The 16,298-nt window shown below is 43.3% G+C and overlaps 1 protein-coding gene and 1 long non-coding RNA gene across 2 annotated transcripts; both read right to left on the bottom strand.

Annotated features, from left to right (window-relative positions):
- Positions 1-7,378: 7,378 nt before the first annotated feature.
- On the bottom strand, positions 7,379-11,631 carry LOC144710480 (uncharacterized). Its single transcript, XR_013583300.1, has 2 exons — positions 8,760-11,631; positions 7,379-7,850 (listed from the first exon to the last, which is right to left on the bottom strand). It is a non-coding gene; the product is annotated as an uncharacterized LOC144710480 (long non-coding RNA).
- Positions 11,632-13,139: 1,508 nt separating this feature from the next.
- On the bottom strand, positions 13,140-15,992 carry LOC144710642 (Major facilitator superfamily protein). The gene is made up of 9 exons (XM_078584459.1): positions 15,485-15,992; positions 15,155-15,299; positions 14,782-14,950; positions 14,451-14,703; positions 14,286-14,374; positions 14,028-14,210; positions 13,845-13,930; positions 13,689-13,773; positions 13,140-13,614 (listed from the first exon to the last, which is right to left on the bottom strand). The coding sequence occupies exons 1-9, from the start codon at positions 15,711-15,713 to the stop codon at positions 13,480-13,482; spliced, it is 1,374 nt and encodes a 457-aa protein (XP_078440585.1). The 5' UTR covers positions 15,714-15,992; the 3' UTR covers positions 13,140-13,479.
- Between the last annotated feature and the right edge of the window lie 306 nt (positions 15,993-16,298).

The raw sequence follows: 16,298 nt of genomic DNA on the forward strand, positions 1-16,298 counted from the left end.
TGTAATTTCACCTCACTCGTCAGATATTGTGCATTTAATATCACAATTACAATTAGTCTTTGCAATCAAAGATCTTGAACCTGCACATTATTTTCATGGAACAGAATTCATTAAACTTGAAAATGGATATTTTCTTTCTCAATAAAAGTACATTTTACATATCTTAAGACAATCTATTATGGAACATTGTAAAGAGACTAAAACGTATTATAGCCTATCAAAATTCAACTTAACTGAAGAAAGTACCACTGATCATAAGTTATATAGAAAATTTGTAGGATCCTTAAAATATCTAAATATTACTAGGCCCCATATTTCATTTGCTGTAAGTAATGGCCAGCCATAAAATGCATCAATCAACAAATGAGGACTGGAAATTTCTAAAACATTTGTTAAGATATCTGAAAGGAACAATTTTACATGGTTTACTATTTCATAAGAATTCGGATTTAGCTGTTAATGTTTTCAGTGATGCAGATTGGACTGGAGATCAATTAAATAGACGCTCAACTGGTGTATTCCTTGTCTATTTAGGGAAAAGTCTGATTTCATGGAGTTCTAAAAAGCAGCCAACCGTAGAGAGATCAAGCACAGAAGCTGAGTATAAAGTGTTGGCAAATGCAGTAGGGGAAGTGTTGTGGATTCAACCACTCCTAAAGGAGATTCACATCAACACAACAGCCGTTATACTCTGCTGTGATAACATAGGAGCTACTTATGTTGCCGTGGAAATTCATTTCCATTTCACTCGTGAACAAGTTGGTGAGAAGTCTCTACAAATCCGATTCAGCCCAAGCAACGGACAAGTAGCTGATGCACTTACAAAAGCTCTCCCTCACGCACATTTTTCATTACTTAGAGACAAGCTCAACGTCGCTCATCTTTCGTTTCACTTGAGGGGGAGTGTTAAGGATAAAGAAGAGAAAGACGAAGACGGGACTGACTACTCGGCAAGCCATGTAAGCAATGGGCTCCATGTCAAGAGCAGATCCTCCAATAAGACCTTTAATAAGATCACTCTAGTAAAATTCAAACACATGCCCTGTACCAATTAAGATAAATAGATGGATATGATTAAATGTACGCTCAAATATAGACGTGTAGGATTCATTCTGGAATAGGATTACATGTAGATTGCTAGGATTTCATCTAGATAGGAGAACTAACTGACGGTTATGGTTTATATCATTCTAACCGTTGTAAGAATTATAATGGCCATGATTTAAACGTTTGTAACAAACAAATACTTATAACTACTAAATGGTAATATAAATAATAACCAATTTTAATTAAATACTTTGCGGATTTTCAATGATCTAATCACAACTTCATCTCTCTCTCTTGTTTCTCTCTCTTCTCTCTCTCCTATCTCTGTTCTTGTTCTTGTTCTTGAGATGCCTCTTGAGAGTTCAAGGAAGTTTGACAAGAACGGGGGAGAAAGGTATAGAGAGAGATGAGGGAGGTAGAGAGAGAACGGGGAGGGAGGGAGAGAGAGGGAGACGGAGAGAGAGAAGGAGAGGGAGAGAGAGAAAGAGAGTGAGGGAGAGGAGAGGGAGAGAAAAGGAGAGAGGGGAGAGAAGAGAGAAAGGAGGGAGAGGGAGGGAGGTAGAGAGAGAACGGGGTAGGGAGGGCGAGAGATTGAGAGAGAGAGAGGCAGAGAAAGAGAGAGAGAGGAACGGAGGGAGGGAGAGAGAAAGGAATGGAGGGAGGGGGAGGGAGAGGGGAGAGAGGGAGAGAGAGAGCGGGGGAGGGAGGGAGAGAGAGAGGGGGAGAGGGGAGGGGAGAGGGAGACAAAGAGAGAGGGAGAGAGAGAGAGAGAGAGAGAGAGAGAGAGAGAGAGAGGGAAGAGAAGAGAGAGAGGAAAGAGAGGGAGGGAGGGAGGGAGAGAACAGGGGAGGGAGGGAGAGAGAGAAGGGGGGAGGGAGGGAGAGAGAGAACGAGGGAGGGAGGGGGAGAGAGGGGGAGCGGGAGAGAGCGAGGGAGAGAGAGGGGAAGAGGGAGAGAGCGAGGGAGAGAGAGAGGGGAAGAGGGAGAGAGAGAGAGAGGGAGAGAGCAAGGGAGAGAGAGAGAGGAGAGAGGGAGGGAGGGAGGGAGGGAGAGAACGGGGAAAGGAAAGAGAGGGAAGGAGAGACAAGGAGAGGAAGAGAGAGACAGAAGAGAGAGAGAGGGAGAGAGAGAGAGAGAGAGAGAGAGAGAGAGCCACAAACAGAGTGCGACAGAGAGAGTTTGTGGAGAGAGAGATAGAACGAAATATCGAGAGAGAGAGAGAGAGAGAGAGAGATATACAGAGAGATAAGAAGAATAGACAGAAAGATCTTCAACAAGAGGAACGAGCGAGTGAAGAATGCAAGAGAGAAAGGGGAACAATAAAGAGAGGAACAAGAGATAGAGAGAATAGCATGAGAGAGAGAGGGAGAGAGAGAAATGAGAGGACGAGACTAGAGCGCCAGAGAGAAAGAGGGAGAGAGAGGAACGAGAGAGCTACAGAAGGGCGCTAGAGAGAAGAACACGAGAGGGAGAAGCGAGAAAGAGGGAGAGAGGAATGTGAGAGAGAAGAGCGAGGAAAATCGAGCGAGAGTAGAACGAGGAACGGGAGAGAAAGAGGGAGAGAGAGGAACGAGAGAGCTACAAAAGAGCGCCAGAGAGAAAGAAGCGAGAAAGAGAGAGAAGAGCGAGGAAAGAGAGAGAGAGAGAGAGAAGAGAGAGAGAGAGGAACGAGAGAGAAAGAGGGAGAGAGAGAGGAACGAGAGAGAGAAGAGCGAGGAACGAGAGACAAAAATACAGAGAGAGAAGAACGAGGAACAAGAGAGAAAGAGGGAGAGAGAGGAACGAGAGAGAGAAGAGCAAGGGACGAGAGAGAAAGATGCAATGAGAGAGAATAGCGAGGAACAAGAGAGAAAGATGCAGAGAGGGAGAAGAGTGAGGAACGAGAGAGAAAGAGGGAGACAGAAGAACTAGAGAGAGAGAATAGCTAGGAACGAGAGAGAAAGAGGGAGGCAGAAGAACTAGAGAGAGAAAAGAGTGAGGGACGAGTGAAAGAGGGAGAAACTAAGAGAGAGGAACAGGAGAGAGAGAGAGAGAGAGAAGTGCTCTAGAGAGGAAGAGGGAGAGAGAGTAGCCGGGAGAGATGAACCAGAGAGAGAGAAAGAGGAGCAATAAGAGAACATGAGCTAGAGGGGGTTTTTTCCATCACCGGTGACGGTGACGGAGTCATGGTGACGTGGACCTGATGGGATGCCCAATAGCAAGACGCGTGATGGAATGTGATGTTTTTTTTTGTATTTGCTAGGATGGGTGACGTATAAAGTCTTCCTCCGCCCGCAAAAGAAGATAACATGCCTAGAGATAAAAAAAGGAACAGGGGAGAGACGCATATATGTATCATGACGTATATCATGATACATATCAAAAGGAAAATTTTCTTCAAAGAAGATAATATGCCTAGAGATTAAAAAAATTCCTATGTGGAGTGACAAACATTTGAATCCGAGATGAAGAGAGATATAGACCAAAAAAACACATCTTTCTAACTTGGAATCTAATTTAGTCGGCCCATATGGCTTAAGAAAAGGATAACAAAGGCATGCAAAAGTTTTGAGTACAGAGTAATCAGGTTTATTTTAAAAAACAATTTCATATGGAGATTTATAGTTTAGCACTGATGTAACTAAATGATTAATAAGAAATACTGCAGTCACTACTGCTTCGTCCCAAAATATTTTTGGTATTTTAGCATGAGTGCACAAAGTAAGTGCAGTTTCAACTATATGCTTATGCTTTCTTTCAGTTGTGCCATTTGGTTCAGGGGTATGGGATACGATACCCTATGAGCAATGCAAGCTGTTTTTAAATGTTGGTGAAGAGCTTGATATTCTCCACCCCAATCAGACTATAAGTATTAAATTTTAGCTGAAAACTGGTTTTCAACTTGACTAGAAAGTGTATAAACGTATTGAACAAATCACTTTTCTTTTTAAGTGAAAAAATCTAAGAATACTTACTAAAATCATCTAAAAAACAATGTCGTATGAATAACCTGTGTGAGAGATGATTGGTGCTGGTCCCACTGATCTAAATATATGTGGCCAGCAAGCCAATCACACATTCCACATCTTTTTCCATGTTCATTAAGAAAACATATTTATTATAGTGCACGTGTGATGCTTATAATAAAGTCCATGAATACATGATCGGGCTTAGTGAATTATGATGAGATTGCAATACAGAGATCACTAGTCTTTAAGCATGTGTTCTAAATATTCTTATTCAAAGGATACACGAGAAGGACGTCAAAGTATCCAGATAGAATTGCACTATCTATCATCACTCATATGATGAGTATGGCCGGTCCCGTAGCCATTAGTGTGGAGACACTAAGGATAGATAGTAGGTGCTCTTTAGTGGAAAGAGTTCACTGAATTGATCCGTACGAATCCCTGAGTGGTATTCTACCGAACTGTTAATCAGGTTGATTCACGTCACGGTTGTGTAAGTGATCCTTAGACCCGAGACACCAAAGATGTCTTGTGGACGGACGGTTGTACTTAGACTATGGCCAACAAGTCCCTAATCATGGGATTCTAAACGGTCTTAGTTCAGGTACATCAAAAGGTTCACGAAGACAATTTAGTAGTCAAGATGGGATCGTCCACCCAGGTATAAAAGGTGACAGCTCAAGGAAGACGACGCAATGAAGTCCTTGGCCAAGGCAGTGAAATATCGGAGAAGAGTTCTCTAATGATTTTCGAATGCATCAATACTAACTCGGATGACCGATTAGGGTTTGACACCTGACCATACACTAAGTCGTCCAAGGAGCGTCAAGTGGATAAAGGATTATACATACACGGTAACCGATGACGAACAGGTTCCATGAGTGAGTTGATAAACACTCCTTTGTATCTTCTAGAGCATGAGGTGTAGCTTGGCACCCCACGTGTTGAAGACTCGACCTATCAATTGAGTTAAATTGATCCAACACTAATTAATTTATATCTTGATATAGTTAATTAATTTAGAAAGCCAATAAAGGTTATTAGGACAATGGAGTCGTCAACTAGATTGATACATAGGCCTAGAGGGTCATGTTAAAATGTTCTTTTGGACGTCGGAAGATATAATTAAATTTTGGGGGGTGTAAATAGGGGAAGGCCCTAAAAAAAATTCACCCAGACCATAATTGTTGAGGGGGCCTTCCCCTTCTTCTCAATTCTCTCCCTTCTTCTCCCTTCTCCCCTACCCCCTATCCATCCCCGATGCAAGCAGGAGGACGTAACAATGGTGACGGAGATTTAACGAGGCTCGTTAACAAGAAGGATATGATTCAACGTGCCGAGGATCATGTCAATACGTCTAGAGGCTGCACACTTGAGCAACTCGACTCGCCTCGCTTCGGGATCGAAGAAATCACAGATGTGATCCACGCAAAGGCACTTTATTTCATGGTTTTGTTGATGGCATTCGATTCTGTTCAAGTCTTTGGTTACAGAATATTTTAATTTATTGATCCATATCAAGCCCTCTAGAACCCAACATCCAAAAATCTGGATGTATAACTTCTAAGACTTGGTTAGAAGAATTGTTAGTTGAAACAAAAGGTAATCTGTGAGACTTTGAGACATTACAAGAATCACATATAAGTTTTTGTTTGCAATGAATGAAGGGAAGTCCAAATTTTGAACAATAGTATTCAACACTATAAAATTTAGATGTCCTAATCTGGAGTGCCACTTTTTAAAGGATGTATTTTCCCCCATTTTTGCATAGATTTGTGACGATTTCTCCATATAGTACAGCCCATTCATAGTTGGTCTTCGTTGGAGAGTTTGATATGGTTGTTTTGTCCTTCACAAGACAATAAGAAGAGTGAAATTTGACAAAAACATTGTTGTTAGTACTTAACTTATGTATGGATAAAATATTTTTAGTAATTTCAGGAACATGGAGCATATTTTTCAAAAGAAGTGTTCTATCACAAGTTGTTATTTTTGAAGAACCAACTGCTAAAATATTCAAACCTGCTCTGTTGCTATTTGGAGATGATCATTCACTTGGTATGTTTTAGATGTCGACATAATGTTCTGATCTGCAATCGCATGATGTGTAGCCCCACTATCGGGGTACCATCCACTTTTTTAAGCAGAATAAGCTTGTGGCCTTTTATTTGCATTTCCACCTTGAGAATTTTGAACTCTGCTATTTGAAAACTGAATAAGATCTTGACAATCTCTGGCTCTATGCCCATACTGTGAACAAATTTGGCACCTTGGCTGAAACCACTGATTTTTTCCTCGACCTCTGTACTGTCCTGTATTTTGATAGGAATTTTTCTGATAACTATTCTGAGTATACTGCTTTGGAGCAGCATTAGCCATCAGAGGAAATCCACTTGAAATTTCCATTGTGATGATGCGTAAGATATTCATCATGTGCTACTAAATTTCTAATAATTTTCTTTAAACCCATTCGATCAAGACTAGGATTGATACTAACCACAAAATGAGCATATTATGTCGGTAATCCATTCAAAAAAGTGTAAATTTTTTTGGCTCACTTACAGGATATCTGGCTATTTCAAGAGCTTCATCAAGACTTCTGAAATGATGAATATACTTCTGTTCCTTTTTCAATGTTGTGAAATTTTAGATTTAATTCCATAATTATTGATTGACGTCTACCAGCAAAAATACTTTCCAGCCTGTCCCAGGCTTCTTTTGCAGATTTAGCTTTGATCACATGTGGTAGTATCTTTTTCGAGATAGTACATTGTAAGAACCCCAATGCTTGCTGATCAATTCTCCATGGTAAGCCAAAAATAGGGTGAATTTAAAAAAAAAATTTGAACCTCTTGTCGTTGTTGATTTTAGCTTATACAATAAGTTTATAAAACCCTACTTAAGATGTGTGGTGATAAGTAAAGGGTATCGTCCAAGGGAAGCCAGTAAGTTAATTCAATTGATGATACACTTGAATAATTTGATGGTAATTAGAGTTAACTTGATCTTCCATGAATATCAAACACCCTAATTAGATGAGAAATTTAGAAAGGGGAGTAGAAGAGATGGGATGAATAGAAGAAATAGGGAGCTCTGATTGGCTCCTTTGATCCAAAGAGAAGGGTCAAAGGGGTAAATTAGAGGGAGGTTGAGAGGGAAATTTTGAATTGGTTTGGTTGGTTTTGTGGGTTTCATAATTCAGAAATAACTACACTATTAGATAATAAAAAGGTAAATTTAATCTCCTAGAAATTGAAGTTTTTTATAGTTTCTTAATGTGCACTTGGAATAGCTAGGTAAATCTCTCAATCTCTCCTCTCAATCTCAGTAAGGGCTTGTACATTTCGCTCAAGCCTACAAATTTAGAAGTTCAGACCAAGATCAAGAAGAACGAAGAAGAAATTTAACTAAAACATCATCCAAAATACACTAAAAGGTACCAGATTGGTTGATCCAAGCTGGAGCTCCTCTTTGTCTTGCAGGTGTGCTAGAGCACCATCAAGAATGAGCTCCCCCTCTCGAAATCCAGCTTTAATACTTAGGTTACATGGTGAAATCACCATTTTACCCCCATTTAGTAATTAAGTTTTATCTATAAATGTAGGATTGATCTGAATGATCGAACTATACAAATAGAAAGAGAGGATCAAGACAAGAAAATCCATTAAAAAATCATCTCAATCAGACCTCAGGATCAAAAATTATGAATAAATGAATTTAAACCAATTTTAACTTTATTTATTTATTTATTTATTTTCTTTTAAAACACGCAATGACGTGTCGATTTCTCATTGGCTGACGACTTTGGAAATTCAAACGGCAGGTTCGTTCTGGTGGTGCCACGTACCCCTTGGCCTGGAATCAAAAATAAAGAAAAACAATAAAAAACAATATAATACTTAGCGATTTGCACATACCTCTACATTTTTTAGAATGTAACCATTCATAAGATGCCACATCACCTTCCGTGCATGCACTTTGCATGCACAGCACAGGAGGTGAGCTTACCTCACAGAGAGAGAGTGACCTAGAATTTTGCAATCAAATCCCTCATTTAATGCGGACATGCAAAAGGACCCTGCCCAAAAATATTTACGTATATATCCTATTCGCTCTCTCTCTTCTCCTTCTCATAAAAACCATTAAAAGTTGCTGATTTATTGCAATAAAACCCTGAAACTATTTAAATAATATATTTACGCGTGCACACACGACCAAGAGCTGTTTTTAAGGGCATAATTGCAACACCAATTTAAGAAAACTCCCTGGAAGTTTGAAAATTACTTTCACACTCATTTTTCCCTTATAAATATATCCTTTTCCTCATTAAAAATTCATTTCTTCCTCAAATAAATCTCAGAAAAATCCAATAAAATCCTAAAAAAATCCTAGAAAATTCTAGAAAATTCATAAATTCATCCCCATACTAATTAACCTCAAAATTAAATATTAAGCCTGCCATTTTCATTTAAAAATAATTATTTCAAGCTCAAATAAATCCATACAAATTCAAAAAATTAACAGGAAGTTAGGAAAAAATTAGAAATCACTTGAAAACATTAATTTCATGTAAATATATGATAACAACCCCTTTTAATCTCGTTAAATGCATAAAATTGTGCAAATTTTCTTGAAATAAAGACTGAATTTAGGGTGTTATCACTCCACCAATTCACAAATTCAGGATTTTCTATCACATTCCCATCTTGATTTGAAACAGAACACGGTGGTGGCAAACAGTTGATAAAATGATTTAAACCATACCCGTTTATCAATGGGAGAATGATGTTTCTCCACATTTGATAATTATCAGATTGAAGCTTGATAGACGTTGCATTGCTTGGCGGAACAATGATGGGAAGGCTGCAGAAAAATTTACTGACACAAGAGATACAATGGCGGCAGTAGAAGCTGCAACCATTTTCTCTTCGGCCATGTTAGATCACCTGGAGCTCTGATACAATGTAAAACTTGCTTGAACTCTCAAGAGGCATCTCAAGAACAAGAACAGAGATAGAAGAGAGACAAGAGAGAGATAGAGAGAGAGAGATGAAGTTGTGATTAGATCATTGAAAATCTGCAAAGTATTTGGTTAACATTGGTAATTATTTATATTACCATATAGTAGTTAAAAGTATTTTTTGTTACAAACTTTTAAATCATGGTCGTTATAATTGTTATATTGTCTAGAATGACTTAAACCGTAACCGTCAGTTAGTTCTCCTATCTAGATGAAATCCTAGCAATCTACATGTAATCCTATTCTATAATGAATCCTACACAGCTATATTTGAACTTACATTTAATCCTATCCATCTATTTCTCTTGACGAGTATAGGGTACGTGTTTGAATTTTACTAGTCTAATCTTATTAAAAGTCCTATTGGAGGATCTGCTCTTGACATGGAGCCCTTTGCTAACATGGCTTGCCGAGTTGTCACTCCCGTCTTTGTCTTCCTCTTCTTTATCTTTAACAGTTCTCTGATGCAACACGTACGGCCAGGATCGACGGCGCGCATTGCAACACAGGGCGGAGACGAACGAGAGTGGATGTTGATAAGCAATGCGGGAATGCATGTTTATAAAGATAACAAGAAGTACGGCAATAACCGAAGTAGGGCGGCGCCCTGGAGGGATTCCCGTACGTGTCACGTACGATCCGACTCCCAATGACCCGATAGATCAATCGGAGGATGCCGTAGGAGTGTGTATCCTCGATCCAACTATCTATCCCCAAAAATAATGATGGACGGGTTAACGGCAGAAAGTGGCTACCCAAGTCCCAACGTGCGAGAAACGGAGGAAAGTGTGGTTCAACAGTGGAGCACGAGAGTAAATATTGCAAGAGGTAATAAAAACGCAGTAAAGGGGTTAGCGTCGTGACCTGCGGACTGAGGTCCCGTAGTCGCAGTGGGTCCAAGCCAAGTTGTAACTGGCGTGGTGGACCGATACGACGAGACAGAGGATGTCGACCGGACGGTGGCGGAGTAGTCAACTGCGCCCAGGCAACGAGCAACCAGGCCAGGCGGCGGCATCCGGGGCAAACACGGACGGGGCCGGTGCGGCAGCGGCGATGGCGAGTCGCGGCGGTGACAGCGAGCGGCATCGGCGGCGGCGAGCGGCGTCAACGGCGGCAGCGCGCGACAGCAACGGCGGTGAGAGGTGGCGAGCGGCACTAGCGGCGGAGGCCTGAGGCGAGCGGCTGTGGTAGCAGCGGCGAATGGCGGCTGCGTCAGCAACGAGTTGCGGTGGCAGCGACTGAGGTGAGCTGCGGCGACGAGTGGCAGTGAGCGGCAAGTGACGACGGTTGCAATGGCGAGCGGCGATGCTCGGCGTCGGCGAGCGGCGTGCGGCGGTGGCTGCGGCAGCAGCGGCTGCGATGCGCGATGGCAGTGGCAACGAGCGGCGACGAGCAGCAACGGTGGCGGCCGGGGCGAGCGGCCGCGACGGCAGCGGTGAATGGCAGCGGCGGCGACGGCAGCTCGCTGAAGCCCTAAAATTTCCTCTTCTGCCTGGACGAAAATGTCCCTTCGGATCGTTCTTTTTACCTTTGAGTGCCCCTACTTAAATCCGAGTCACACTGAGTCGACTCGGCGGTGACTCGGCGGTTACTTAAAACCGAGTCGAGCTGAGTCGACTCAGTGCGGGAATCGGTCTACCCTCCCACTGAGTCAACTCGGCCCCCGACGCTGAGGCAACTCAGCCATGCACGAGCGCCGGTTAGGGCCCCGACGGCGGCTCGGCCAGGCGTTCTGGCGTCCCTGTGGCAGGCGTCGGCGGTCCGGTGGCCCGGGGCGGAAGCCAGGCGGCCTGGCGGTGTCCTGGGCTCTGCAGGGCGAGCAGGAGGTACGGGCGACCGGGCTCCCTTGTCGAACAAGCCCGGGTCGGCCGGCGGCCCCTTGGTTGTCAAACGGCTGGGCTAGGCGAGCGCCCGACCTAGGAGGCGGGCGTTGACTGGGAGGGGGGGAAGGCGCCGATTGGGGCGTGCGGGGAGTCTGCGGCCAACGGTGGGCGGCGGACTCCTGGTGAACGTCCACTGGTGAACGACGGCGATCGGGGTGAAGATCGAACGGGCAACGGCGATAGCGCCTAGATTGGGCACCGGCGGCAGCAGCTGGGCGCCGGAGTCGACGGCCGCGGCGACGGAAGACAGGTGTCTCGGCAGCGGCGGGCGGCGGGCTCCGGCGGTCTCTCCTTCGAGAGACGGAAGTGGAGGACGGCGGCTGTAGTCCGACGTAGTAGATTCAGTCTTCCAAACGACGGCGGCTGGCGGCGGCGGCGAGGGCTTCTCTTCTAGGGCTTCTCTTCTCCTTCTATAGTGGGGAGAGAGGGAACCCTAGGGGAGGCCCGTAATTAGGGAGAACCCCCTAATCGGGCCATAAAGTGCAGTTCGAAGTACGACGGAAGGGCCAAAACACGGAGGCCCTCCCCAAACAACAACACAACGATAAAGTTCAGAAAAACGCGAGGAAAGTAAAGTGGGGACACCTTCTCGTCACGCCGTGTACATGAACGCCGGGTCCTTCTCGTCAGCTCGAGCTTCGCGACGTGGTTGCTGACGTGTCGGCACGGGTAGACCTGGCGCTTCAGCTTGCGGATGGTCCTCCATCATTCTCTCTATACCTTCCCCGCTCGTTCTCTCCCTCCCTCCCTCCCTCTCTCTCCTCTCTCTTCTCTCCCCTCTATCTCCTTTTCTCTCTCTACCTCTCCCTCTCCCTCTCCCTCTCTCTCTCCCTTCCTTCCTCTCTCCCTCTCTCTCATACATGACATATGTGGATTCATGAAGGTATTAATCAATATCATGCAATATATACATTTCTATGAGGATATACTTTGAGGGTGATCCGAACGGTTTTAACCCTGTACAGCGGAACCTAATTCCGTGGAAGGAATGACCAACTAAGAGAATGATTCTTAATTTAATGAAATTAGATGGTCCAAGACTACCCAATCAAAGTTTAGAACCAAAACCACAACATCACACAAACATTGAGAGGGAATCAACAATTATCACTATCCAATAACTGTTTCAAAATTAAGATGTGACAATGTACCTCAGAGAGGGAAGCCAATAAGAAGGTTGTTGTAATGTTGAATGACCTTGATTGATATTGATCTGTAGCTCTACTAAGGGTATAAAAGCAAAAGGGAAGGTGGGGGAGATGGATATGAAGGGACATCAATAGAGCAGAGGTGGAGAAGTGTAGAGGAGAGGGTATAGTTAAAGAAAATGATAAGAATTTGTGGGTTTGGTTAGGATGTTGATGGCAGTGAAAAATAAATGAGAGAAGAGGGTCATGTGGAGCGTGGAAAGGGTGGAAGAAAAGGCCGTACATGAACTGAGAAGATGGGATGAGACGAGAGAATGAATAAATAAGATATCAATATGGTTAAAAAATGATGGGAAAAATTTTTGAAGAAAATGATGGGAACAAATGAGAGGGGGGATGGTCGATGACGGAAAGGTTTAAATGTTCAAAAAGGCTGAGGGGAGAAAACAAAAGGATGAGCGAGATATTGAAGAAATGGAAAGAGGGAAACGATAGGGACTGATTGTTGTAGAAGACAAGTGATGATTGTTGATCACTTTCGTTGTCGATCTCACCAAAATAACACTATTTTTAGAGAAGCTTCATAATAAACTTAAAGCAAAATGTGTTCAATCACTTGTGGACAAGCTCACGAGCTATGGAAAACAAAGAGAATCAAACATGGAGGCTTAAGAGCGAGTGGCAGAGATAAACATGGGAGTGATGTTAAGAAAAACATGGGTGGAAAGAGTCAAGCTGACTGTGGGAGGATTTGAAGAGAAGAGAGATTTTGGGGCGAGTGACAAAAGTCAAAAATGGCAGAGTGAAGTAAAGTGGTTGAGTGAGGAGAGAGAAAAATTGAGCGGGAAAGAGAAGAAAAAAAGTCGTCCAAAGAGAGAAAGGAAGCTAGGGTGAAGGAGCGAGAGAAAAGAAAATGGCCTTAACATCTCTCATCTCTCTCTCATCCCTCTTTCTGATGTCTCCCTATCTCTTCAAGCATGATATTTTACTTGGTCCTGGACGTCACAGATAAAACCATAGCAGAATCATTGGAAAAGGAGTTAAAAACTTTTTGTACTATTTTTTGGAATGGTGGAGTTATGGATCGATGGTGAGACTGGAAGGAAATAAAAAACAAGACAAAAATTGTTTACACAAAAATATCTTCTATTCAGGGTATTTTTGAATCCTCATCCTGCAAGAGGATCTGGGCAGCGTAAACATCCATCCCAGGCCCTCCCTTAAAACAAGGCCCAGAACAGCCACATACATTGGTACAACCTGCCTGCCACCACGTCTCCACCACCGAGCCGCCTATCATCAACAATGATGACGCCGAAGCCGCCTCCACTCTTCTCTCAAGAAGCCATGATCATTGACTCTATCTGAAAATTCTTCCCTTTCCCTACATGTACAGCTCACTATTCCGATCAAAATAAAAGAAACAAAAACGATCAAAGTTCATGCCAATTGCCAGGGGTGCGCCTCTTCCACCGCTTCAACACATGAACACAACCTGCCGCCGTGAAGAGCCCAAACGCAGCCATGGCTAATATCGCTGCATTGCTCAGATTCCGGTGGTACCCCCCCTGATGAACAAAAAGAATTTGATCACCTTAAATGAACAAGGGAGAAAGAAGAACCAGACAGAGTTCTTACTCACTTGAATGAGGATGAACAGTATGGAGGCATTAGCAGGGGCCAGAGAGAAGCTGATCATGCCTGCCCGGAGCTCGTTTGGGACCAACCTGCGCCAGTTCAGACCCGTACCCACATCAGATCTGCCTCCAAATCCAAACCAGAGATAGAAGGGACCTACGCAGTCCTTAGCCGTGCTAGAGATGGAAGGATCAGCCCACAGCAGGCATGGAACCCGCAGAACAGTGCAACCAAGACCCCAATCTCCTGTAAAAGCAACAGAGATTCACCAAATACTCGTCTTTTTCTTTATGGGCTTTTTAATTTCTTCATGGGTTTTTTTTCTTTTCATCACTGATCAAACCTGGTAGTCGTAGGCAGCCATGGTTAGAGAGAGACCAGCGGCAACAAATGACAGAGAGAGATAGTCTTCAAGCGGGATGAAAGATCCAGGGCCAGAAACCCAGGGAAAAGCGGTGCTCCCCAACATTCTTGATCCCAGAAAGCAGGGATATATCAAAGATAGATTCACATCTCTCCCGTCAGCCTGCACAAAATTGAGGAAATGTTGATGAAACAAAAAAGAAGCTAGAATGAAAGGCACCCCCATTCATCATCATACCACAACTGTCGGCGCCCAGAGCATCCAGAATACGGAAACAGCGAAATGAAGGCAGCCCTGGGCGCAGCCTAATAGCCATATCCGTTTATCTGGAGCAACAACAAGCATAAAATCACACAAGCTGAACCAACACTAAAGACAAAGCAAAGATTTTTTCAGTAGTACCCTTTAGAATGGTCGTGGAGAAGGAATAACGGTACTCCCTGAGAGAGAAGAGTTTGTGGGCATGCCAATTCTTCCTGATGTATAATGCACAAATCACAGACAAGAGCGCAGCCGGAGCGGAAGGGAAGAACAAGCCCCTCTCAATATCCGTCACTAACAAATTCGCCAGCCCTTGGCCTCCTATCAGAGATGCAGACTCGAAGAATACCATCAACCAAAAGGTATCCAACAGAAATTCTCTTCTGTGGCCTTGCTGCAATGAAAAGAAAATATGGTTGAGGATGTTAATTGGGGTAAAAAGTGTGCGGTTCTTTGAATTTTGAGTGTGTACCTTTTCGTGCTCTGAGGTCATCCATGTTTCAAAACTGAATTGGAAAATAAATGAGGCTAGAGAGAGAGATAAACTCGATATCCAGACGCTTGGACGCTCCGACGTGCTCCTCATGGCGCCGACAAAGAGGTGGAGGACGCAGTATATCATACATGTGTTCTTTGGGCCCCTGTGAAAGATGCATGAAGGCATCCGTTAGATCTAAGAAAGATTTTTTCATGAAAGTATTAAACCTTGTGACACATTAGAATTGGGGATTTCAAGAAAATAAAAAATGACTGTGGTTTCAAAGGTTTTTTATCGTAAATGAAATTCTTTTGAAATCCAATCGATCAGTAAATTAGTAGGAAATCGATCGTCTGAAGGTGCTTACACCATGTCAGAAAGAACACCCAAAAAAGAGCCAAAAAAGACGGTGGCAGACACTCCAGCACAAAGGCACAGCACCATCTGCTTCCTACTGAAACCAAAGAGTTGATACTCATCCTCCCCGAACACCGTTTGTAGGCCTCCAATGACTGATCTCGCAAGCATAGAACAAATGAGAATTGGGCAAAATATCTGTATCAATCGCACCACTGGAAGAAGTTAAACATCCAGCAAATTAAGAAGGAACTGACGGAAGAAAAATAAAAGGCCATCGATCGACAGAAAAAGGCTGAAAGAAATCAAGAAGTATTCATCATTGGAAGATTAACTCTACCTGAAGCAAGAATATAAACAAACAAGAAGCTCCTCTGGAAGCTGAAGAACGCTGAGGAGCCGAATTCAACAAGAGAAGAATGGGGGCCCTTTCCGTTCGAGGAAAAAGAGAGACCGGCCTTCTTCGAAAAGTAAGGAAGCAAGAAGATCGAAGCTAAGCAAGAACAGAAAATCCAAAGAAAAGTTTGCGAACCCAGCTCCCATTCCACGCGCTCTATCACGAATCCCATGGCGGAATGGCACTCGACTCAAGATCTCAATCTATTACAGTGCATGCAACAAAACCCATTCTAATATCAATCAGCATTCACAAAATTCGAGGGCGAAATCAAGCTCAAAGCGTTATCTCCACAGCAAGAACCCTAAGATTACGCCAACGCGAGTCTATCTGGACTGAGAATCCAGCGCAACTTCTGCTTCGGCAGCTGCCCCGCAGAGCAAATTTCTCTACCGTCACCTCACAGCCGGCTCCCCTACGCCGCTACAACGGCAATACATTAAATTCTCCCAACATGGGCTCGTGGGCTGGCTAATAAAAACTATAACATTTATTTCACCTTCATACTTTTAAACATCCCAAAAAAACGGAAATTCCAAATTCCTTCTTTAAGGAATAGTTGACTTTACTTGGTTATCAGCCTTGACTATGCCGAGCAGTATGGTAGCTGCATTTCATATTTCCAAGAAAATTATATTGTTCAAGGATGGGGTACAAGGGTATTACTCATGTCATCCTTGGAGGTTGTATAGTGTATAATACTTTTCACAGAATAAAGATTACATGTGACCCTTGACACTTTTTAGACCCTTTTGCT

Source organism: Wolffia australiana, chromosome 12 (assembly GCF_029677425.1).
Source record: "Wolffia australiana isolate 7733 chromosome 12, ASM2967742v1".
NCBI classification, from domain to species: domain Eukaryota; kingdom Viridiplantae; phylum Streptophyta; class Magnoliopsida; order Alismatales; family Araceae; genus Wolffia; species Wolffia australiana.